General features: G+C 47.7%; 5 protein-coding genes across 5 annotated transcripts in view; 3 read left to right on the top strand and 2 right to left on the bottom strand.

The window, feature by feature from the left end:
• LOC135387959 (midasin-like) overlaps window positions 1–15,975 on the top strand; it is a 55,188-nt gene extending 39,213 nt beyond the window's left edge. The window contains exons 58-89 of the mRNA XM_064617203.1: window positions 9–82; window positions 850–990; window positions 1,677–1,772; window positions 1,839–1,933; window positions 1,993–2,092; window positions 2,933–3,098; window positions 3,158–3,267; window positions 3,855–3,959; window positions 4,025–4,114; window positions 5,374–5,500; window positions 5,574–5,623; window positions 6,066–6,162; window positions 6,228–6,430; window positions 6,594–6,709; window positions 6,789–6,861; window positions 6,924–7,161; window positions 7,233–7,615; window positions 7,821–7,969; window positions 8,031–8,175; window positions 8,235–8,417; window positions 8,486–8,659; window positions 8,756–9,004; window positions 9,095–9,179; window positions 9,248–9,454; window positions 10,406–10,570; window positions 10,635–10,771; window positions 11,678–11,869; window positions 11,925–12,165; window positions 12,889–13,040; window positions 13,493–13,993; window positions 14,076–14,123; window positions 15,690–15,975. Coding sequence (XP_064473273.1) covers window positions 9–82; window positions 850–990; window positions 1,677–1,772; window positions 1,839–1,933; window positions 1,993–2,092; window positions 2,933–3,098; window positions 3,158–3,267; window positions 3,855–3,959; window positions 4,025–4,114; window positions 5,374–5,500; window positions 5,574–5,623; window positions 6,066–6,162; window positions 6,228–6,430; window positions 6,594–6,709; window positions 6,789–6,861; window positions 6,924–7,161; window positions 7,233–7,615; window positions 7,821–7,969; window positions 8,031–8,175; window positions 8,235–8,417; window positions 8,486–8,659; window positions 8,756–9,004; window positions 9,095–9,179; window positions 9,248–9,454; window positions 10,406–10,570; window positions 10,635–10,771; window positions 11,678–11,869; window positions 11,925–12,165; window positions 12,889–13,040; window positions 13,493–13,993; window positions 14,076–14,123; window positions 15,690–15,818 — 5,021 coding nt within the window. The 3' untranslated portion in view covers window positions 15,819–15,975. The remainder of the gene's footprint in view (window positions 1–8; window positions 83–849; window positions 991–1,676; window positions 1,773–1,838; window positions 1,934–1,992; window positions 2,093–2,932; window positions 3,099–3,157; window positions 3,268–3,854; window positions 3,960–4,024; window positions 4,115–5,373; window positions 5,501–5,573; window positions 5,624–6,065; window positions 6,163–6,227; window positions 6,431–6,593; window positions 6,710–6,788; window positions 6,862–6,923; window positions 7,162–7,232; window positions 7,616–7,820; window positions 7,970–8,030; window positions 8,176–8,234; window positions 8,418–8,485; window positions 8,660–8,755; window positions 9,005–9,094; window positions 9,180–9,247; window positions 9,455–10,405; window positions 10,571–10,634; window positions 10,772–11,677; window positions 11,870–11,924; window positions 12,166–12,888; window positions 13,041–13,492; window positions 13,994–14,075; window positions 14,124–15,689) is intronic.
• A 71-nt stretch (window positions 15,976–16,046) lies between these two features.
• LOC135387962 (DNA polymerase beta-like) lies at window positions 16,047–17,176 on the bottom strand. Its single transcript, XM_064617206.1, has one exon. The coding sequence runs from the start codon at window positions 17,095–17,097 to the stop codon at window positions 16,111–16,113; it is 987 nt and encodes a 328-aa protein (XP_064473276.1). The 5' UTR covers window positions 17,098–17,176; the 3' UTR covers window positions 16,047–16,110.
• A 78-nt stretch (window positions 17,177–17,254) lies between these two features.
• On the top strand, window positions 17,255–18,884 carry LOC135387961 (IST1 homolog). Its single transcript, XM_064617205.1, has 2 exons — window positions 17,255–18,129; window positions 18,216–18,884. Exons 1-2 carry the CDS (start codon window positions 17,380–17,382, stop codon window positions 18,465–18,467), a joined length of 1,002 nt encoding a protein of 333 aa, XP_064473275.1. The 5' UTR covers window positions 17,255–17,379; the 3' UTR covers window positions 18,468–18,884.
• Window positions 18,885–19,061: 177 nt separating this feature from the next.
• Window positions 19,062–20,165, bottom strand: LOC135387963 (ubiquitin-conjugating enzyme E2 G2). The gene has a single exon (XM_064617207.1). The coding sequence runs from the start codon at window positions 20,047–20,049 to the stop codon at window positions 19,543–19,545; it is 507 nt and encodes a 168-aa protein (XP_064473277.1). The 5' UTR covers window positions 20,050–20,165; the 3' UTR covers window positions 19,062–19,542.
• A 255-nt stretch (window positions 20,166–20,420) lies between these two features.
• On the top strand, window positions 20,421–23,328 carry LOC135387960 (nucleoporin Nup43-like). Its single transcript, XM_064617204.1, has 7 exons — window positions 20,421–20,718; window positions 20,793–20,903; window positions 20,981–21,052; window positions 21,123–21,294; window positions 21,357–21,489; window positions 22,515–22,753; window positions 23,079–23,328. Exons 1-7 carry the CDS (start codon window positions 20,593–20,595, stop codon window positions 23,258–23,260), a joined length of 1,035 nt encoding a protein of 344 aa, XP_064473274.1. The 5' UTR covers window positions 20,421–20,592; the 3' UTR covers window positions 23,261–23,328.
• The last annotated feature ends 231 nt before the right edge of the window (window positions 23,329–23,559 follow it).

Raw genomic sequence — 23,559 nt, 5'->3', positions numbered from 1 at the left:
TGCTGCAGATTCCTCATTGGACAAGAAGCTTCTGGGTAGCAACCTCGTGGCCGCGTCATCATTCCAGTGGGCTCAGCAGCAAGTAAGTCGTGTTGCTCCACTGTTTCAACTGACAACTTTTCTCCGTAACTCCGCAACAAAATAACCTTTGGGATGCCAGGAACATGTATACGAAATATCTCGTTCCAAAACTGCGCAGATTTTATTCAAAGGGGATTTATTATGAAGCAAGCGCTTCGCCCAAGCAGCACAACATCTTGGCCCGATATGGGACCAAGATTGGACCAGTATTGCCAAGATTGGTCCAATATTGGACCAACATGCTGTGCTGCTTGGGCGCCTTTGTGAAGTGAGAGGGCGCTGAAAGCAACACACTGATCACATCTTCCGGCATCTTTTGCCGGCGCTGCTTCATTTCACCTGCTGTTGGTTTGGAAGGATAGAACCTTTTTCGAAAGCGTACTCACTTCTATCCCATTGCAATCGATGTCATAATGCTCAGCTCAATATGTTACATGAGTCGTTGCGGCATTCGCTACACGACAGAAACGGCAACTACATTTTGTTTCCTTCAAACCACAATGGAGAATGCAAGTTTCGAAGCAGACGACAATGCTGGGTGTGGTCACGGTATCCTGCTCCCGACGCACCGCCGTAGTATGGAGCTCTGTTTCCTGCTCTTCGCATTTCTATTTCAGTTTGCTGTTGTCATCATTTACGAATTAATTACTCGCGCAAAATGAACGCGAATGTTGTATTCGGTATGAGATGGGGTGGTTCATGTTCGGTTTGATGCTCATCTTTTTGAATCCTTGCAAAGTCTCCCTGACAGATTCTGTTTGAATGCAGGTTCCATCAGCAACCAACTACGACTTCTACAAGGATGCCAACGTGGCAGAGACGAGCCGTTGCACTCCGGTTTTGAACCGATTGGCCACCAGGGTGCGCTCCTTGCTGCAGGAGTTCCCTGACCATCCCGGACTGTGCCAGGTTTGATGCCACTGACGTCTGCTTTCACTGCTTCGAGTGCTCGTGAAATTTCCCGAACTGGAACCTAAAAAACTTTGCTGAAAAGAGTTCTTCCTCTTCAGAAACACGTCCACTAAAAATTCTTCCGCAGGCAGCTAAAACCACCTCCGCATTCCTCCTTCCTCTCGTGTTCCTCCTCTCGCTTCTTCACTACTAGAACATGAAGAAAAAACAATGTACAAGTTTCCGGCGTTGCAGAATCAAAAATAACAAAGACGGTTAAGAGTTTACTATATACATAAAAAACAAGACTTTCGGGCAGTAGGCTGCACTTCTTCAGGTTTGAGGACCTGTTACAAGTGGTGAAGCATATATCAAAAACCAAGTCACATGGTACAAGAGAAAAGGGTAAGGGTGAAGAGAACTACAAACGCAATACAAATATCAACAAAAATGAAAAACAAAACGCAAGCAATAGGAAGTGGTTGGACAAGGTCAGACAGACATACAGGCGAGTCGGAGTTGTACGTGGAGGAAACTAATGAACATCACAGGAATAGGCACAGCAGCCAGTTGGCACAAAGAGCTTTAGAATGCATACTAAACGGGCAGTTCTCTGTGTCCCATTACGTTGGGTTTGGACACTGCTCGCAGAAATGAGCACCTGCATGCTGAAGCGTGAGACCATTCTCCTTTCTTCCCTCCAGATTCTGAAGATCTGCTACCGCATCCTCGGCTTCTCTGTGGGTAGCTCTGTCATGAAGGTCCTCACAGGCCTTGAGCTCGTACTTAGTACTGCACAGGTAGGATTGTTTCATTATGCAAGACAGATTAAGTGCTACTGTGGCTAACACGACGTTCTCTGTTAGGACTGGGAGACAAATGCCCATCGTGGCGTGACTCTGAGAGCAGAACTGGATGAGCTGACGGCGCTGATAATCCATTTCCGCAAACTGGAGCTCGGGTGAGTGGCAGACGATGTTTCTTGTCATTGAAGCTGGCACTGACACAGCTTGCATGCAGGTGTTGGTCCGGGTGTCTGGACACCGTAGCTCGGCGGCGGCATGAGTCCAACGCGTCGTGGTGGTGCTACCTACACGACGTTCTTGCACCTTTGCTCCTGGTAAGGTCGACTTTCATTCTGTACATCTAGGGAGTGACCCTTTCGGGTGAAATGCCTTTTCCGATTCGGGGGTAAAAATCTTCGGGTGTTGTCGGGTGTTTTTGTTTCTCTTCTCGCCTATTAATAGAGCTTGAAGCTTTAGGGTTTAACCCAATACTTCCTCGAATTTGCACCCCGAATTGAACATTGCCTCCTTAAGGAGAAACCCGATTTTTACCCGGGAAATTGCTCTCACTGAGGCGTCTGTAGGAACAAACATGAACTTGTTTGACAGCAAATGCAGTGTACCTCACTGTGTGTACCAAACCAGTACAGTTAGTCTGAGCAGCTGAGCCCGATTTCTCCTCGAATTTAGCATTCTGGAAGTTTTTCCACACTGGAATTTACGTGAATTTAGAGCAGACGTTTATTTGCCCGATTTTCACCCCTAAGAATTTAGAAAAAAATATTTCCCTAAAACTTATCTATTAAGTCCTTTCCTAATATTTTTTTTTTTTTTGGGGGGGGGGTTGACCTACCCGTGCTAATCCCTGAAGGCATAGACACTGCTGACACATATGGATGTATTGCTGGGAAAATAAGCGACCCATTCTTACATGTGTTACACGTGGCGACCTTTGTTCGTCTTCAGCGGAAACGTCACTTGAGGATTTCATAGTGACTGGGAAGACTCATTCAGGGAAAAATCGAGTCTAACCCGAATTGGTCAGAGGTCATTTCGGGGGGGAATAACCGGGCGGAATCGGGTTTTACCAGAAAGAGTCACTCCCTGTGTATATCTCATGCACCTTATGATAGAAGACTTTTTTTTCTGACGTCCTTTGATGTACCTTCGTCCAGGGCTCCCTCGAAAACCAGTCCGAACTGGACGACGCACGGACAAAACTTTTAGGCGAGCTCTTGCAACTCCTGGAGCAGTCCCATCTGGGAGATTTCGAGGCACGCCTCCAACTTGTCGCCACCTTCCTCTGTCACGTCCTGTCGGCACAACCCACCAGAAACTCCAGTAAGCCGACACAAATTCCGCCTCCCGTAACGCCCTCTAAACGAAACTTCGCTTTCCAGGGTCAATGGCAAGCCTGCTGTACAACGTGTACCATTTCTACCGGCAGTACCTGCAAGCAATCAGGGCCAAACTGGAAGCAGACCGCAAGCCCATTGAAAAAGATCTGAAGGTGCAGACCTTTCGTAATAGTATATCGTAATATAATATTCGTAATTTAATTTATTCGTACTTAATTTAATTTGTAATTTAATTATCGTATTAATTTCATTAATATAATATTTGAATATATAATATCACGACCTAGTATATTATAACAACCATGTCATAGGCACCCCTTCCCAGCGCCGCATTTGGAAGCTGGGGGTGGCGCTACTCATCAGCCTGGTTATTGCTTCCTCAACTTCTGCAATACTGTGAGCTTCAGCTTACCTTAGTATTTTTGTACGAGCAGTGGATGTTCCATGGAAGATGCTTCTTTGTAAAGTTGATTTTCATCATCATTCTACGCATCTTCATAGGAGCTGTTGCTGTCGTCTGCTACGGTAGTCGTATGTCCGCTTCTGCGCGTTCAAAATTCAAATTCCCATTGTCCGATCATGATGTAGATCTCGCGAGCCACTGAGTAGCACCCCTAGCGGACGGGCTCCTCATACGGGTTGCCGACTATGACGTGGTCGTTATAATCCAGTATGTCGTGACTAATATGTACGCAGTGCTGGGAGTCTCAGTTACGACGCTTCCCGCAATGCTTTGCAGGAATTCGTCAAGATCGTTCGCTGGAAGGACGTCAGCTTCTGGGCAGTGAAACAGACGATAGAGAAGTCTCACAAGACGTTGCACAGGCACATGAAGAGCTTTGAGGTATATGTCCGTCTCTTGTGTGCCTGGGTCGCACGTTATGAAACTGGCTCTTGGGGAAATTTCAGAAAGTCTTGGAACAGCGAGCCAGTGATGCATTCATAATCCAGCAGAATGATGAGGATGACGTATGGGAAGATCCAAAGCAGACGTTTCAAGTAAGCTTGGTCAAGTAACGCAGATATAGTTAGAGCCTGAAGTTTTCGGGAAATATTTTTTCTAAATTCGGGGAGTAAAAATCTGGTAAATAAACATGTGCTCACGATTCGTGTGAATTCTGGGGGAAAACCTTCAGTATGCTGTATTGGATTAAAAAACAATTAAAAACACCCAGTGCTGGGTAGGACAAGGACAGAGGATAAAAGGACAAGGACCGGCACTGAACTGCAACCAAGTGAAGTTTATTTTTCGAGCAAACCAGTGACACCCCTCTCACCTCGCAACAAATGCTGTATTCGGGGAGAAATCGGGCTCAGTTATTCAAGCTAACAGTACTGGTTTGGTACAAACGGTGATGTAAAAGCATTTCCTGCCAAACCAGTTAGTGTGCATTCCTGTCTCAGTTAGGACAATTTGGCAGGGAAAAATCGGGTTTCACCCTAAATAGGCAACCTTCAATTCAGGGTGCAAATTCGGTGAAGAATCGGGTTAAACCATAAAGCTTCAGGCTCTGGATTATAGTGCAGTAGACTTAAAGGGATGGCGACAGGTTATTCGAGATAAACGTAAAAGATGGTTCTTCGCACCGATGCGATCCTGCATTGAAAGTTTCATATCGAAGGGGGTTATAGAAGCGGAGAAAATGGGCACGGCAAATACCAAAACTCGTGCGGCTCTGACATCACAAATTTCGCCACCGCCAGTGAGGCAGCGCACGACAATTCACATGCTTACGGCTGCCAATGGGAATGGACACAGCTCTGAGCTCTGTGACGTCTGCGCTTTGCTCGGGAGAATGTCTGGGGGCCTGTATCTCGCTGAGTACGACACGTAGGAGAATTATTCTTTTTTTCCTCAGTATCCTAGCATGCAGTACAATGCGTCCATAACGTGATGAACCATGTCTATGAATGTGTCCCAACCCCTTTTAGTCTATTAGTCTATTCAAATGCATCAGCACCCTAAGGAGCATGATTACGAATGGACGTTTTACACTTACGCCTAACGACTCGTTTGAGAAAGAAAAGTGACCCTGAGTGGTTTCCCATCACTTCTTTAATTCAACTTCCAGATAATATTGACTTATATTTGCGTGCCCATCAAGGTTCAATTAACAGAAGTCTACTGTGAGGTGAAATTTGAAAAAGCCTTTCAAATTCGGCATCATGTCATTGAGCGCAGTCACCTAAAAAGATGTATAGAGTTTTTTATTACTTCTGAAGCCTTCTCGTGTGACATAAGATTGTATAAAATGCAGATACTCAGCGCACACACAGAGATCACTTGCACCAGCAAACGTCTAACCACAATGAAGCAGCTCCTGGAGGCGGTACTTCCTCACAGGCAACATTGGGACATGGCAGCTGCTGTCGATCAAGTGGCTTGTAAGTATCTTTTTCTTTTTCTTTTTGGTTGCGTGTTCTGTGCCTTCATGCTGATAAGCTCTGTTTGCTGCAGGTGAAGTGGTCTCAACAGTCAAGGAGTTTGCAAAAGATGACGAAGTCGAGGTGAGTTCTTTACCAGGGTTTCTACCAACCTGGAAAACCTGGAAAACGGGGAATTATTGGGGAATTTTGATGTGACTGGAAAAGTTAGGGGATTGTCAGGGAATTTGCCAAAGAGGCAGCTGAAGTCAGGGAAAAATGAAGTCATGATGCGCAGTGAATTGCGAGTGTTGATGAGGGGTTGAGCGGCCTCGCCGCAGCAACGTTGCCGAGAGCAGCGTGTTTGCCAATACGACAAGCTCAGAGGCAGAAAAGTAGGCAGTCTTACAAATTTCTCAGTAAACAATCTGTTTTATTAGGGTTGTATCAAAATGTAGCAGCAGGCACCAAGTTCCCTTTTGTTTTGGTCAGGGAATTTGCTGATAGTACTGTCTTAAACACGAAAGATAAAAGAGGAATCTTCGGATACAGTAACATTTGTTCGATGATCCCGATTTATCTTCAGGAACCAGATAAAGAAAAACGGAAGAAAAATGCTCGCTTGATGCACCAGTGCAAGCGCAAGGCCCTCACGGATCTCTTCAAGGCCCTGACAACTATGGGTGAGCATTTGTGCAAATGGTAACGGACTTCTAAGCGCCTTCTGCACAACATGTCTTCCTTGTAGGCCTGTCGTACCGCAAGGGCCTCGTAGCACATAAAGAAGTGGGTCCACGTACAATGCTGGCGGCACCAGCTGCAGACGTCGAGGGGTCTCTCCTTCAAGTAGGGAATGCTCCTAAGGCCCTCGTAGATGGCTGCCACAAGTACTACTTCAGAAGTGTGGCACAACTAGCTGCTTTTGAACGTGCTGCTGCAGCACCGAGTAAGGTAAGCACACCCCTCTTATGGGCCCCTGCATGCAAGTGCCAGTTTAGGATTGTGCGTAAGCATCCACTGTGCAGAGGCCCCTCTGGGGCTCAAGTGCTCTGCAACAACCATTCGATCCTGTCATGTTTGGTACTACCATTGAGTGATCTGGGATTTTGCCTAGGAACTGGAGCTGGGCGCACTTGAAAGATGCAAGGGTTTCTCCCTCCACCTTGCCGCTCTAGTCCTGTCCCAGAGGAAGAGCCTCTGTCGCAGTCTTCGGGACATGGTTCATCTCAGGTGGGGAGCTTACTCATTGGTCGCTTGTTGCTATCTCATGTTTGGGGCATCTTTTGTTACTAAGTACTGGTGGTTTCAGGAACGTCCTGTCAAGCTTGGCACGCGTGAAGGACGACCCGCTGCCCTCGCAGCAGTACTTGCATGAGTGGACCGTAAGCTTCTCTTCTGTGGTTGTGTGGTCAGTTGTTGACGATGTGCATAAATTCTTCTTCAGCAACGTGTGAACGAAGTTCTACTGAAGAGTACATTGCTCCTGGAACAGTTCGAGCTCCTGCTGCGTAGCTGCCCACCGGCGTCCCAGCCCGTACCACCCTGGTTGCCTGGAGGAGGTGCTGAACTGGAAAACGCTTCTTACGGAGATCCTGTCTGGACACGGATTTCAGAGACCGTAGCTTCCCAGTTAAGAGTCCTCGAAGCGCAGTCGCAGCTCCTGGAACCACTTCATACTCAAGGTGACGAGAACGCCTGCATCTCTGCACGTGGTCTTGAAGGCTGTTGTCTAACTCATGGGTTGTCGTTGCAGAGTTAAAAGGAAGGGCAGCCGTTGACACATTGCAGAGCATTGTTGACAAACTGTCTCAAGTAGCCGCTGAAATGGAGCAAGTGCAAGCTGCCTGTGGACCAGCCCTGGGTGGGTCCCTCGGGTCACTGGTGGAGTTGCTGGAAAGTGTGTGCCGCCAATGGGAGCCGTCGTTGGCAGTGCAGGAGGCATCGAATGAAGCAGAGCAGACGCGCGTAGCTGATGCACAGGGCAGTCTTGTAGCACGCCTGCTGTTGGCAGTCCAGGAGGTACATGCAGCCCTGCAGCAGGGGTCATGTGGTAGCTCTAAAGAAGTATCGGAGAGCACCTCCATAGAGCCTGCGCCTGAAACAGCTATTGTTGACCCGAAGAACGTTCCAGAAGACGTAAGTACGCACAGCATGGTACCTGGACCTAGGTCCTCTTTACTTGAATGGCATGAAGCACACAAAGTTCACTATTAGCTGCATGCAAGCAATAGAAGTTGCTTTTTGTGCACACTGAGATCTTTTTAAAGAAGTTTACTCTGTTATCAAGCACCAGTAAGTTTTTCCTTCTCGTGTCCTTACGACATGGAACGACTCTTAACAGGAACATCAAGTCGACAGACAAGAAGAAAGCATTCCACATGGTTGTCTCACACAAGAATCTCTAGAAAAGGCTCTGAACTGTTTGGCTCTCAAGCAAGTCTCCGTGCATGCAAGCCGTTTCATCCAGGAACTGACTTCATCAGGCCAAAGGTGGTGTGCTATGTCGAGTGTGATGTTACCACGTGCTTGACATTCGTTTGATCTCCTTCAGGGTTGACAGGGTGACGATCGCACTTCTGGAGGAGTACCTCACGGGTGCTGCGCAGCAAATATTGCAGGTCCAGCTTCTGGCACACAGAGCCACTCTCAAGCTACTGTACGTGCTGCTCTCCGTATTCACATCACTAGCGACGAAGGTAGGCATCTCGTAGTTGTCTGTTGCAGGGGTGTTAATGGAACGTTGGTGTGTCTTCAGGGCTTCTGCTTACCGGAGGAGTTCAAGGAAGAGCTGCTGAAGGAAGGGGCTTCGGAGTTCCAAGACATCGAGGAAGGCGGCTTGGGAGAGGGCGAAGGCGCGAAAGACGTCAGCGATCGTCTGGAATCTGAAGACCAGCTGGAGGGCACGCAAGGCGAGAAGGAGGAGAAACGCGACTCTAAGGTACTTTAAAGGACGGAAAAGTCCTTGTTGCCTGCTAAGGTGACTAACGTGGCTCCGCGGTCATGCAGGAAGAAGAGCACGGAGTAGAGATGTCGGAGGACTTCGCAGCAGACGCCAAGGCACCGGAGCAGCAAGAGGACCAAGAAAATAACGAAGACGATGGTGACGACAGGGATGAGGACGAGTTAGAGGACCAGATGGGTGAGGTTGAAGATGACGCTGCTGAAAAGCTTGACAAGCAGGCAAGTGAATTTACGACAATGTAGATATTTGTACTACTGCGTGATCCTTAGGGCTGTGGGAGCAAAGTTGCTGTTGCTTACCGTTGTGTGCTGCAGTTATGGGAAAGTGAAGGGGAAGAGGAGGAGGAAGAGAACGAAGCAGACGGAGGAGGTCAGGACCAAACGCAGGAGGAACAGTTGAAGGCCAAGGAAGGGCTCAAAGACCGAGAAAAGGATCCCTCGAGGAGAGAAAAGGAGACGATTCCGAAGGATGAGGCAGATCCGTTCAACGAGGAGGAAGGGGATCAAGATGAGTATCAAGGAGAGCGGGAGGATCCTTACAAGACACAACAAGAACAGGAACAGGTCTGCACAGCATATTGTCTTTGAACAAAAGAACTGAAAATCCTTTTGTCTAGTGGTTAATGTTCCGCTAACTCATCTTCTGTTCTGAAGGCTCCAGAGCCGATGGAACTCCCTGATGACATTCAACTAGATGATGATGAGGCCATGGATGATGACGACGACGGTACACTTCCTGGTAAGTGTACCCTTTCTGTGAAGCTTTCGTTTGCTGATGTTGAGAATTCATTGCCGATCTGTGCGCAGGAGAAGAAGAGAAGGGCGAGGAAGACGGAAAGGAAGAGCTGCCCGAAGAAGAAGGTGCGAATGAAGAAGGTGAGGAGGAAGATGAGAAAGGGACTAAGGAAGGAAATGAGTTCCAAAAAGTGGATGAGCCACAGGAGATGGAAGAAGAAGGGCAGGAGAAACAGGAGGTTCCTGATGAGGAAGGGAACCAACCAGAGAAGCAACAAGGTGAGCTGGAAGATTCCTTTGCCCAAGTCCATCGTTGCCGACCAATTACTTGGACTTTACAATTTTTCGGACAGAACTGTCGGCATCGACAAATACCCCGTAGAACCGATGTATTTCCGCATCCAATAATTCGGACCGTTCCTTGGAAGATGCGCTCGATTGTTCGTACTCGTCTTGCTTTCAAACCTGCATGGCTCTTGGGATTCACCGTCACCCGAGCGCCAGAAATATTGCAAAAAATGTACTCCCGCGTACGCATGTACGACGCATGCGTAGATGCGAAGCGCGCATGTTCTGGAAGGCGGAGCTTGTTTGTGCGCAACAAGAACATTATGTTCCGCTTCAGAGGCATTGCAAGAACTTATCTTTCAATACGCGTGTCTTTGACTATGAGTACCTTTGAGTATCGAATACTGAAACACCGACCTCTACTACAAGTGACGACGTCGATGATGTTGCTACGATAGATGTACATAAAAGAAATAAAATTAGAGATATATATAACATTATATATAAACATTTATACATTTTTACAACATATATAAACATTTTATATATATTTTCTATATATATAAATAGCGATGTAAATTCATCGACGATGGAGACTAACATGGCGTCGCTGTTTGACACTTCAGTTTCAGCAGCATTAGCATCGAAGTCATCTTTGGTGCCAACAATATTTAAAAATGTAAACACAACGGCAGCGAAGAGGATGATGTTGATGCACCCCTTCCACAGGGGGCAATCCTTGCTGTTGTGAATACACTGATGATACACTCACCGAAATTCTCCGCGATACGGTGTTGCGCGTTTGTGCAGCGAAGTGAATTTATGCATTTCACTAAAAGTTCGGACTGCCCGATAATTGGGACTAATTTCCTGGCTCCTAGAAGTAAAAAAAAAATCGTTCGACAACTGTATCGAGTGAACTTACTTTATTTTACTCTTCAGAAGACGCTGCGCAGCACAGCGCTCGAGAAACCAGTGCTGGACAGGAAGCCACGCAGGCACCTTGCGGTATGTCAACATCAACGGGGGAGGAGAACGTCCAAAGCGGCGAGCAAGGGAGCGGATCCCAGGAGGACCACACGGGTCGTGCCTCTACCGCAGACCAAGGTACAGATGAAGATAAGGACAGCTGTTAAGTTTTGATCTCTACATATCTTACGCAACGTTGCAGGTCAGTTAGGAAACCAGACAAGCCAGGCCGAAGAGAAAGGCCCCGCTCAGCCGCAGAAGAAGCGGTCCATGTTACAGGGCTCCGAGGACCGAGCCCTGGCAGACGACCCGAAACAACCGGCACGCCGCAGGAACTTGGTAAACTTCACTTGTCGTTTGTTGTATTTTGACGCTACAAAAAGTTACTGCAGAGCAGCGTTAGGTGGCATCTGCTACACAGTGGCGTAGTGATACTTTCAACTCCTCCCACCGTGAGGGGTGGCAGTGCTACAAAGGGGACGTCAGGATGAATCACTTTCCAAGCTTTTATAATGAATTAGTGACTTATCAGTAGAGCCTGAAGTTTTAGGGTTAAACCCGTATCCGCCCGATATTTACCCCCCGAACGAAATCTGTAAAATTCGGGTTTAACCCGAATCTACCCGAAAACATCCGGGTCGCGTGGCACGCTCATAAGCGTGCATTAAAATAAAGTTTGATAACATTGCTAAACATTAGTTCCATGTTAAGACAAATTTTCATTGAACAAACAAAAAATCACCTGAATACACCCGAATTCCTGACGACAGGATATGCCGTAACGGGATTTAACCCGGATACACCCGAATTTTCGAATGAAAAATATCACCCGATATTTACCTCCCGAATTTGGCCAAAAATAAAACCCGGAAAAGTCATTACCTACTTATGAGTAGAGCCTGAAGTTTTATGGTATAACTTGATTCTTCCCCGAATTTGCACCCCGAATTGAATGTTGCCACTTTAGGGCGAAACGCGATTTTTACCGGACAAATTGCGCTCGCTGAAACATCTATAAGAACGCACACTAGCTTGTTTAGCAGCAAACACAATTACATCATCGTTTGCACCAAACCAGTACAAGAGCCCTTTTTCCCCACAAATTTGGCATACTGGAAGTTGTCCCACCCGAATCTGCACGAATTTGGAGCACACGCTTAGTTCCCCAATTTTTACCCTCCAAATTTGGAGAAAAAAAAATTTCCCAAAAATTTCGGGCCATGCTTACGAGCGAGGATCGTGCAGGTACAAGGCGACGCAGGCGAAGAGAAAGCCAACGCTGAGCTTTTCAGACACGTTCGGGAAGAGGAGGAGACCGACGGTGAGGTTGCCCTCTCCGTTGCCACAGAATCCCAGGCGCAGAACAGGTGGGCTGAAGATGAAGACACGGAGACCGAAGATTTTCCTATGCTAGAGGACGAGAATGAGGAGACGAAGGTGGGCAGCGCGCGGTTCCCTAGAGTGCCTCGAGTGACCCTACTTGGTCGTGCAGGAACAGAACCAGAAGCCGGTAGATGCAAGCGGCAACGCAGCCTCTACGAAAGAGACGAAGGAGAAAGAAGAGGAAGAGGCACCAATGGAGATAGAAGGAGAGGAAGTTCTCACTGCCAAGGTGGAAAGGGGAAACGAAAGCAGCTTCTTCTCCCGCCCCGAGCTGCTGCAGGCAACCAGCCGGACGGAGGAAGCTGTCTCGCAGGGCGAGCTGCCTCCTCCGGTGGCTCCATCCAGTACAGGTGGGTTGCTGTCGCTGTCGGCAGTAGAGGAGTGGGTATTTGCATGCGGTGAGAATAATACTGTCGTAGCGCTGATGGACCGTCCCGTGGATAGTCAAATTGTATGGTCTGGAGGAAGCCACGCGGGCCCAGCTTGTGAGTGTGTGCACGCGTGCAGCATTTCTGCACATGCACTGTGTCTGCGACACCACCAACAAAGCACTCGTATATCCAAATAATGAAACTCAATTATCAGGCTAGGTTCTACAGTGCCTCCAGTTTTCGGGTGACTGATGATGCAGTCTGAAAAACGAAGCAAGCGCAAACCAAAGTACATATGTACAAACAAAATCGAGCTGTTCTTTTGATGATCAGTCCGAAATATTTGAAACGAAAATACATTAGACCAATACAATAGACCAATTCGCGGTGCCAATATTTTTGTCTGGAAAAGAAAAAAGAATCACATTTTTGGAGTTCGAGATAAATTGGTCGGTGAGTGTACGTAAGGAAGATGCGTTGTAGGGTTACCACTACACGCATTCTGCAATGTTGGGCGACTGGACACGTATCCCCTGGTGAGGCATTGTGGAACCCAGTGTGAGAACTTCTGCAGCGTCCCAGTACATACTCTGGTAACTCTCAATGAAAATTGGTGCAAAGGAAGGTTGCCTTACTTTCACACGTAGAGGGCGTAGAGTTTGGTAATTGGCAGTTGATTGTGGGTCAAAATTTGGCTTCAAGATGCAGCAAGGGAGGCCTGGGAGGATGCTGAACGAGCTGTAGCTCCTCTTGTGCAAGAACTTTGCGAGCAGCTGAGGTTGGTGCTCGAACCCACAAAGGCCTCTAAGCTACGAGGAGACTTTCGCACGGGCAAACGTCTCAACATGCGTAAGGTAAGAGTCGATTTTATCTTTTGAAACACACTTTATGATTGAGGAAGGGAGTTGCCTCAGGACAGAAGCCGCCGATATTTCGAACAGAGACTGTTCTTCTTCTGGGCCTTCTTCGCTGAGAAGAACAGTCTCTGTTCGAAATATCAGCTGCTTCTGTCCTGAGGCAACTCCCTTCCTACATCTCTACCAGTTCGCTGGATTTCTACCCATCTACTTTATGATTGAGGTTCTTGCATTCCTTTTGAGCTGTATGTGTGGCAAAGTCCAAATTTTTTCACAAGAGCATTGCCTGGACAAAACATCAGTTCCTTGAAAAGCTCGACAACACATAGCGTGGAATTGATAGTGTTGATTGATTTTGAAATTTGTCTTACACTAGTGGAATAGCTGGAGCCTTTATTACAACTACATTGTCGTTTGTGAAATGACCGTTGCTCCCGTATTGCGATTAGGTGATAGCGTACATCGCCAGCCAGTTTCGAAAGGACAAGATCTGGCTCCGTCGCACGCGTCCATCGCGACGTCACTACCACGTCGTGCTGGCCGTCGACGATTCCCGCAGCATGGGAGCGACGGGTTGCGGACCATTGGCCCTGCAGTCTCTGGCCCTCCTGGCCCAGTCCCTGCAGCTCCTGGAAGCCGGAGACCTGGCCCTGCTGAGCTTCGGAGAGCAGGTACGGCTCCTGCATCCGCTCGGACGGCCCTGGACGACGGAGGCCGGAGCAGCTGCCGCGGCGGCGCTCAACTTCGAACAGGAGAGGACGCGTGTGGGGCCCCTGTTGAGGGCTGCGCAGGCGGTTCTGGAAGACGGGGCTCCGGGGGCGAGGCTGCTGCTCATCGTATCGGACGGTCGGGGCCTGCGGAGCGAAGGGGACGAAGGTGCTGCCGTACGGGAGGCCCTCTCCAAGGGTATCTTCATGGTCTTTCTTGTCCTGGACAACCCTAATTCCAAAGTAAGGCATCATTTCATGTTGGCCATGTTGCACGCTTATGGCAAGTTGACGTATCGACGTATTTCGGATTGTCTTCTCGCAGGATTCGATTCTGGACATTCGCATGCCAGTGTTCCGACCCTCTGGAGAGGTACGTGCCTGTCTTCTCATATTAATGTTGACTGTAGCCTGCGGACTTGTCATTGTACAGTGCAAGCCACTTATACCCCTGTCAGACCGGCGCACTTACGGCCTTTGCGGTTATGGCCTTAAGTGTATACGGTCATTAAGTTGTTGCCAGACGATCAGCCTCCTTTTCCAGCTGCGATCAGCTGGCTTTTGCGACAAAATGAGATGTGAAGGCAACGGAGTTCCCGCAACACAGTTACGGCAGTCCCTCAACAAACTGCCAAAGCCTCGTTACCAGACGCCACGAACACCCAAACGCAGAATTCTTTGAATTCGAAATGGAATGTTTTTACGACAAGTATTATGTTGTCAACTGTTTCATGTTATACGCCTGGCATTTTTCTAATGCGTTTTTACACTTTGCTTCTTTTTTTCTCCTGTGTTCGGTTCGTAATGACGAACTCGAACCACTGCTCACGGCATCGCTTCGCGTTACGGCTCGTGGAACGCTGCTGGATACGGCTCAACAAAACATCCAATGCTCTTCAAAGCGAATGTAGTTTGCTGTTGTATTTCCAAAATTGACGAAATACCAACGAGACGTTGTTTCAGCATACTCGTAGCGAGAAAAGGATGTGACTTCGCTGCATTCACTTCAATGTTCGCAGACGTGTTTATTGGTGTAGACATCATCAGCCAAATGCCTTCACACGTACCGTCTGGCAGCTTCCCATGGTTTAAGGCCATATTTGAGGTACAACCTTGTAATGCCGTAACATTATAGGCCCTATATGTGCCCGCCTGATACCTTCTGTCAGACGGGCACATATACGGTCCATAAGGTTACGATATTACGAAATTACGTACAACCGTACGTGAAATATGGCCTTAAATCCTGGGAAGCTGCCAGACTATCTGTGAAGGCATTTTCCCAATGATGTCTACATAGATAAGCATACCTGGGAACGTTGAATGTAATGCAGTGAAGTCACATTTTTTCTCACGGTGAGTACACAGAAACAACGTTTGGTGGTATTTAGAAAATTTTGAAAATACAACAGCAAACTACATTTCCCATTGAAGCGCTTTGGATATTTTGTTGAGCGGCGTACGGATTTTCGGATTCAGACGACACAGATCGATGCCGCATGCAGTGGTTCGAGGATGTCATTAGGAACTGAACAGAGGAGGTAAAAAGCAAAGCAAATTCTAAAAGTGCATCAGAGAAACTCAAGGCATTGAACGCGAAAAAAGTTGGCACAACATTAGGTCTCATGCAAACATTTTATTTCGAATTGAAGGAATTATACGCCATCTTGTTCAAGGCGTTTTGCAATGAGGCTTAGGTGGTTTCGAGGGAACGCCGTAAACTACCTTGCATGAACTCCGTTGATCTTACACCTCAGATTTGACGCAAGGGCCGTATCGCTGACCATCTGGCAAGATATTAATGACACTTAAGGCCATGACAGTTAAGGCCGTAAGTGTGCCCGTCTGACGGGTATAACAGAGGTATTAGACTGCAACGATAATTTCCCCGTTGCTGGCACTTGCATTATTCCACTAATTTCCTTAAACTTTCCCACAGGTGGAAATTCTAAGCTACATGGAGCAGTTCCCTTTCCCTTTCTACGTCATACTGAGGGACGTTGCGGGGATGCCGACGGTGCTAGGCGAGGCTCTACGCCAGTGGTTGGAGTTGGTGTCAAATGACTAAGATAGAGTGCTAGGGTGGAAACCATTTAGGTCAATTGTTTTGTCAAATGTTTGTTGTACAGTGTACAGCATATGGATTAACTGTTGTGTACATGTTGGTTTGCAACTGTTGGCATTTTTTTAAGAAGGATGTTGGATAAAACGAGACTTTTATCTTTCCTGCGGTCTCACTGGCATGTCTGCAACATGCGGAGGTTCTGTAGAGGCAGAGTACAACCTTTATCACGAATAATTTACCTGGTACATAATTTATTTTTACAAATTTTGGAATTACAAAATAACCCTGTGAATCTCTAATGCCTTTGGCTGGGTGCCTTGTAAGGGAGGTCGAGGTACTCGAAGACTTGTTTCTCATCCTCAATGGGTACAGGCTCTCCAGGTACCCCCGTGCAGCCGATGGGGCGCAAGGAGTACTCGTTGAGCATGAAGCCGTGCTTTTGAGCGTGGGCTCTCATTTCTGTGTTGAAAACGTCGCTGCCAGTGAAGTACAAGACTCCGCACACGTACTGGTCCTGCGGTATGAGACGCATATCCAATCTGCGAAACGGACAAGAGTTATCGAGGCGACAGATGCCCATAAACTTTGTGTCGCCCAGCGACAGCGTGTCCGTGATGAGCGCCATCCCTTTCAGGTGGTCAACGACCTTCCGGAGGCGCTCGGGACACTTCTTGTCTTTGGAGGTGAACTTCTTGTGGCATAAAAGCACATCAATATCACCACTGTCGGGCAGACCTCTTCGATAACTGCCGCATACTGTTGCCTCGTAGTCCTTATCTAGCTCGCGACATGCGTTTTTAATTTTAGACTCTATCTCAGTTATTTCTTCGCGCGGGATTCGTTTTTCAAGATCTTCCAAGTGTCTCAGACAAACTCTTTGGTGATGAGTGAGTTCGTCCTGATGTTTTCGGAGATCATCTATGCTCTTGATGCCGCGTTCAATCATTTTCTTCGCTGCCGCTGGTCCGATACCAGATACACGAGTAAGCGCTCCGATAGCGCTGCTGGTGTCGTCGCTACGGATTTTTTCCAGCTTTCCTAATTTCCCAGTCTGTAAAATCTCGTCGATCTTTTTAGCTATTTTGTCGCCGATTCCTGCTAAGCTCTTGGCTTCCTTGCCGTCCTTGATGCGAGTGGGGTGTTCTGCTAATGTCGCAGCTGCCTTGCGGTACGCCTTATGCTTGTACATATTGTTCGAGACATTTTTCTCATATTCGGCAAGTTCTAATAATAAAGCGCACAAGTCACTGTTGGGGCAACTCGAATGTCCCTTCTTTCCCATGCCTATTTCCAGACAGCGAAACGAAATCTGCACACAAGCTGAAGCAGACGGACATTAAGGTACCAACCACTGCTACTTCCGGCGCTAATATCGTCCTCTTCATTTCTGGAATTTTAAAAACCATGCGCATTAATAAACTGTCTTTAATGAAAAATTATACAGCCAAAAATCATCCTTGTCCTATGACTTGCGAGGAAGGCGGGCTCATTCGTACATGAGTCAACTTCCGGTGTCATGCTTGTTAGTAATCTGTTTTGGAAGTGAAGACAACTGTCTGCAAGCATGTTTTCTTCAGGACCAAACTACGGCAAACTAAAGACGAACCTGCGACTGACAGTGAACAGACTGAAGCTATTAGAGCGCAAAAAGACGGAACTCGCTCAAAAAGCTCGCAAGGAGATCGCCGATTACCTGGCCAGCGGTAAGCCCGAACGCGCTAAAATACGCGTAGAACATATCATACGGGAAGACTACCTGGTCGAAGCCATGGAACTGGTCGAAATGTACTGCGATCTGCTACTGGCCCGCTTTGGGCTCGTCCAACAAATGAAAACCCTCGACGAAGGCTTGGCAGAGGCCGTGTCGAGTCTGATATGGGTAGCTCCCAGACTCCAAGCTGATGTTGCCGAGCTGAAGGTTGTGGCAGAACAGCTGACACTGAAGTACGGCAAGCCCTACTCGCAAGCAGCCCGTGACAACGGCTTGCAGTCTGTCAACGAAAAACTCATACATAAATTGAGTGTCCAAGCTCCGCCCAAGATGCTGGTGGAGAAATACCTAATTGAGATCGCTAAAAGTCACGACGTGCCGTACGAAGGCGATCCAGAAGTCCTGCGGCAGGAACCCGAGGTTGCGGAGGACGCCCTGATCGACTTCAACAACGGCCTGGTGCGACCGCCAGGGTTTGTGGTGCAGACATTCGGGGACGGGACGTACCCACCTTCATCTGCCCCGTACCCGCCATCGTCGTCACCCTACCCACTTCCCATTTCGGGATCTTTTCCAGGGGCCACCGCACCCCATCCCCCACAGGTACCCTTGTAATCCATTTAACGTTGTGGGAAAGCATGCTTCGGCTTTGATGTATTTTCAACCATTCGCACCTGCTTTGGTTTCAGGCACCTTACACCCCACCGGAGAAGCCTCCGCTCCCAACTGTTCCCCCTTCGGACCCGTTCCCAGCAGTGAACCCTCACACCATCGGTTTTGCGAACGACGGACCCCCAGCCTACAACGATCTTCCAAACCTTCCCTCTGTGCCGCAGCTGCCTTCCGTGCCCGCAGGGAGCCTGCCTAAATCTTCAAAGGAAGACGACATTGACTTTGATGATTTGACGCGTCGTTTTGAGGAACTCAAGAAGAGGAAGTGAGGGTCGATGTTGGTGGCATGTCTCGGAGCGGCAACAATGTACGCGTTAGTCGCAGACCTAACTATCCATTTGTTAATGTGAAAACATGTTGGCCATATTGCCATATTGGGCTTTTCCTCGCCTTGTTTTGATGGCCTTAGTTTATCCTGGGGATGCCACGGAACAAGTGATCTTTAGAGCAAAAAAATTGTACAGTTACTTCACCAATACATGTGACCACTCTGGGCCAATGAGTGTGCTCGGTGGCATCCTCGATGCACTACTTAATCGAAGGCCTTCTGCTGATGTTGCTTTATTACTGTGTAAAGTTTGAATGTTGTAGAGTTTTAACACAAATATTTTGGTGCGAGGCTATATCTTGATTTTGTGTTGTACAGATCTTTGCGGATATATTAAAGAACTACGTACATATTCCAACTCGGGGAAAAAATTTGAGGATTACATACTTGCCTAATGTATGTGTTACAGCATATACACAAGGCAGTGGTTATAAGTGGACTCCAAAGAATGACTCCCACCAGACAATGCTGGGTCTTGCCTTGTGCATTAAATCTTACGAAAGCTCATGCAAGGTTACGAGGAAGGGGCACCAACAATTGAGCAGCATCTTTTATTTTTACCACTCTTTAAGGTTCATGAAAATAATTTTTCACAAGTTTTGTTCTGATAATAAACCGAAGAGTAATCCCAAGCAAATCGACACATCAAGGATGCTGTCGTAATCTCCCTTGCCGAGGAAATTTTTAAATGACCTTCCTGCAACAGGTGTTCTGCACGCCCACTCTTAAGTAGTCCTACTTTCATAAATAAGCTCTGCCCTTATCATACACACAAATGCAATAAAGAAAGAACAAGGCAAGGCATCCTCATCTACCCCAAACGGAGCTACCGGGAAAACCAAAAGTGGGAGGAAAATTTTAGAGTACACAGATGAGGAAATAAAAAGGGAAAAAAAAACATCATTACGTTTGAACGTAGGCCAGAAACAGAAAATATCTGCATATAACAAGATACAGGGGATAGAAACAGTTTTTGTCTTTCTCCGTGACACTTTGCGATAGTTTTGAAGGCGTTCTCAGGAAGGCAGCATGCCGAGAGACTTCCGAACCAGACGGTCTGCTATTCGGTTGAACTGTTCCCGATCCTCTCTCCACATCTTAGCCGCATCTACGTTGGCTCCACTTTCATCGTTAGGTTCGGCCAACATGGAAACCACAGACAGGAGAATCTTTTCGACGCTCTGAACGGGACTCCACCGCTCCGCGCTGGATTCGTAGCCCATCGGATCGTCACCGGGAGCGTGAAGGATGGAGATGCAAACGCGTCCGTCTGCGTAGATGTTCGGATGGTACATCTCGCACGTGAACTGCATCTTGGGTGGGCTCAGTGGGTAATCCGGGGGGAAGGTTAGTTTCGCCGGGAACACGCCGCCTTCGAAGCAGGTGCCTTCGGGGCCCGTGATCAGGGCCTCCCACTCGAAGAAGTTTTCTTCGTTGATGGGTCCCGCGATGATTCCCTCCGGTGGGTTCAGCGTCAGCTGCTTGTATTCGGCCATAAGCCTGCGTAGTGCAGACCCAGCCATTGCTGCTTGTTTTTACGCTTATATAACCCGAATTACAGCTACGGCCTACGGGAATAACCGCTTGCGTGGCCGCAGCACGGCAGACGAGATTGACGCGTTAAAATGCATACCTGTTCGTGACGCCTTGAAACATGCGCGGTAGCATGCGCGGTGGGGAGCGAATGCGATTCTAAACAACAACTCTTCTGAATTTATTCGTTTCTCGTATGGATTTTATGAAAGCAATAAATAGCTATTGCTAAACATGTTTGCACTGTTGTTGTTGTTGTCACGATGTGTTTAAATTGGTTTATTGCGCGCATGATTGCGCGTAGGAACACTTGTCGTCATAGCGTAAAATTGTGTTATCTTTTTCCTGTTGAAAAGTACAGACAAAACGACTTTATCCGTGCGTATTTCATAGATTTACGTCAGAAAATATCTCAGCACTTCTGAAACTACTATTATTGCACAGGAACTTATAAAGGTGACAACCACGTGACACCCATAACAGACGACAAATCCCGCGCTGTTTTGATTTTGGACCTATTTGGACCGAGCATCATGTCTTCTAGCGTGTACGTCAAATTTGTTTCGAAGAAAATCAACAAAGTTCGTCTGAGACCTCAAACCCAAAGTATATTAAACGACAGATCAGTTTTTCTAGTGTCTGGAAGCTGGAACGATCGAGTGAGTGTGTAGCAGAGGCGATTCACCGAGACGAGACGACTTTTTATACACAAACTCCAACATTTATATTCCAGCCAAATGAGCTGCACCTGTGGCGCTGTCAGAATTACGAAGAGTCTGTCGATGCAGCTGAGCTGAAGAGCTTGCACAGCGTCAACATTGACGCAGATGTCACTGATTTGTGCGTGAGTATGTTTCATGTTTCCTCTCAGCATTGTTGCAGAGCAAGGACACATGTGGGTATAACGATGTGATCTCAAAGTTTGCAGGAGAGGATCTTCTGGCTGCCTCATTATCATCGGGAGCAGCGCGCCTTTATCGATGCGGCTCGCAGGTAACTGACATCTTTATGGTGGGCATACCTGTGGGACTGACTGAAAGCATATTCGTAATATGCTATGCAGCGTATAACAGAAGCCCAGGAATGGAAACCTCTGCACGAAAATCCAAAGTCTGGACATTCCATGCCCTGCACTGGGGTAGCGTCGTACAGGACGGACTGTCTGGCCACCATAGGAGAAGATGGCAAACTGTTTCAGCTGTCTCCGGGCGCAATAAAACCAGTAACTGTCGTCGGTGAGTCCTTGCGCCCTAGTTTCGTTTTCTCGTTCATTCCGCATCGTTCTTATGCAACGCAGGCAATGCAGCCAGCAGCTGCATGACGTGCGTCACTTTTATGCGCCAGAACGTCGTTGCCGTAGGCACTCTTGGAGGTTGGTTGCGCGTCTGGGACTTCACGGCTCCGCAGAAACCTGTACAAGACTTGGGAATGTAAGTTCTTGTTTCGGGCTTGAAGCGCACAAAGTTACAGCCGTCACACCCTCCTCACCCTGACTTCGAACGTTGAAGGGCCATCAAGAAAAGAAAGAGAGTTGGGCACAGAAAAGAGGTTGAACACAGGCGACAACAACTCAGCAAAATACAAAATAATACGAAATATATCAAAAATCTATCAGTTCATCCAATTTATTAGCATCATATCTGTTGCTACTACCGTATTTTCACGCGTATTAGCCGCGGCTTATGTGCGATTTTTTTTTCTCACGGGCGCCCTGCGGCTTATCCACCGGTGCGGCTTATCTAATGACTACTTTTTCCTGGTATTTTCCCCATACGCCGATTTTAACGAAAGGGCCGGCAGTGTCTCTGGAACAGCACTGCCCTGCCAATGCATGAACAGTGCGTAACAGGGACAGGTCCACATTCGAGTAGATTGATCTTCCTGGTGCATTCTCCCAAGCAGCTTTAAGGAAAGTGGTGACAGTGATTCACGTCTTCTGGAAGATCACTGACCCATCAGTCCACGAAAAACACCCGACAAGGGCACAATTCGATCTTGGTAGAACTCCAGAACTGACCTCCTCTGTTGTACACTGTGCCGATCCCGGAGTATGGACCAGGGGGTTTATGGCCTTCTCTATGGTCTCCTTTGTCTCAAAAATCAGTCGTCTCGTATTGCCCGCGGCTTATCTGCGGGTGCGGCTTATCTGCCAGAAAATGTTCAAAACGTCCCAAAAAATGTGTCCTGCGGCTTATCTGCGGTGCGGCTTATACGCGTGAAATTACGGTACATGTCGTCTGCAACTGTGTCGAGCAACTCGGTTGCAGACGACAGCACGTGGTGATTCTTGCATCAAGAGTGTTCACGTAGAGATATTGCAGGCACGAATTAGATATATACCGCACCATGTTTTTGCTCCTTAGACATGGATTGTGCAGCGTCTGATTATAGAGTACGCAATACAATACCGTATGGTCCACTAAAACACTGTGATTTGGTTCATTCCACTGCGCAGACGCGGGGAGAAGTTGACCTGTCTGAGCAGACATCCGAGCCAGCCGCACGTACTGGCCACAGGATGCTACAGTGGTCGTCTGTGCGTGTGGGACATGCGTAAGGCCGACCAGCCCACTGCCAACCTGGTGGGCCCACGTTCGCCCATGTCCGAACTAGCTTTCCACCCATCCCGCCCGGGGGCGCCACTGCTTTCGTGCTTCCATGACGGTTCCTTAATATACTGGACCAGTAGCCAGGGTGGGTTCCACTCCCTAATTGTACAGCCCCTGTCAACCTTAATAACAACGCTGGAAAAAAATTCTGTCTCATTTCTGAGCATAATAACAGCCACCAGGGGGCACTGCGGGAATGTTAAGTGAACAAAATACTTGCATTAAACTCACAGAATAATTTGGTTCAGTTAAGATTTCCTCATGACCCCAAGGGTTGCTGTAATCGTGCTTGGGAACGGTATGATTTTTTTTTTTTTTTTCAGTGTTGTTATTAAGGTTGATGGCAGCTGTACCTGTTTGTCAGTGTTCGTCATCGAGATGATGACTTGTGCCCCGCTGTAATCTTGCAGGCTCGTCGCAAGTCTGGAGCCAGTCGGACGGCGTAGAAGCGACGGAGCTGGTACCGGCGTGTGGCCGACCGTTAAACAGCGTCGACGTGCAGGGGTCCCTGGTGGCTTGTGGGTCAGACACGGAAGCGATTTACCTGCTGTCGGATGGATTTTCCTTACAACGCTCTCTCATGAGTCATTAACAAACTAGTGTATTTTTGTAATGTTGCGTGTGACAGATGGCAAAAAAAAAAAGCAAGGAAAAAGCCTTTTTGTGCTTTTTTTTTTGCATTACATATTTTTCTTTTGACTACAAGCAAAAAGTACCGTTTGTATATGGTAACACACACTTTTCTGCACATACATGCCCTGATGTGCTAAACGTGGAGCAAGTGTGACAAGGTCAAATACTGCAACATTTACTGTATTATGAGATAGACATAATTTCTCGATATGCTTGACATCAGATGAACAACAGCCTACAGTTGTGCAGGAATCATGC

Source organism: Ornithodoros turicata, chromosome 3, assembly GCF_037126465.1.
Source record: "Ornithodoros turicata isolate Travis chromosome 3, ASM3712646v1, whole genome shotgun sequence".
NCBI classification, from domain to species: Eukaryota; Metazoa; Arthropoda; class Arachnida; order Ixodida; family Argasidae; genus Ornithodoros; species Ornithodoros turicata.
Note: the sequence above shows the minus strand (reverse complement) of the source record. Positions and strands in the feature narration are given on the sequence as shown.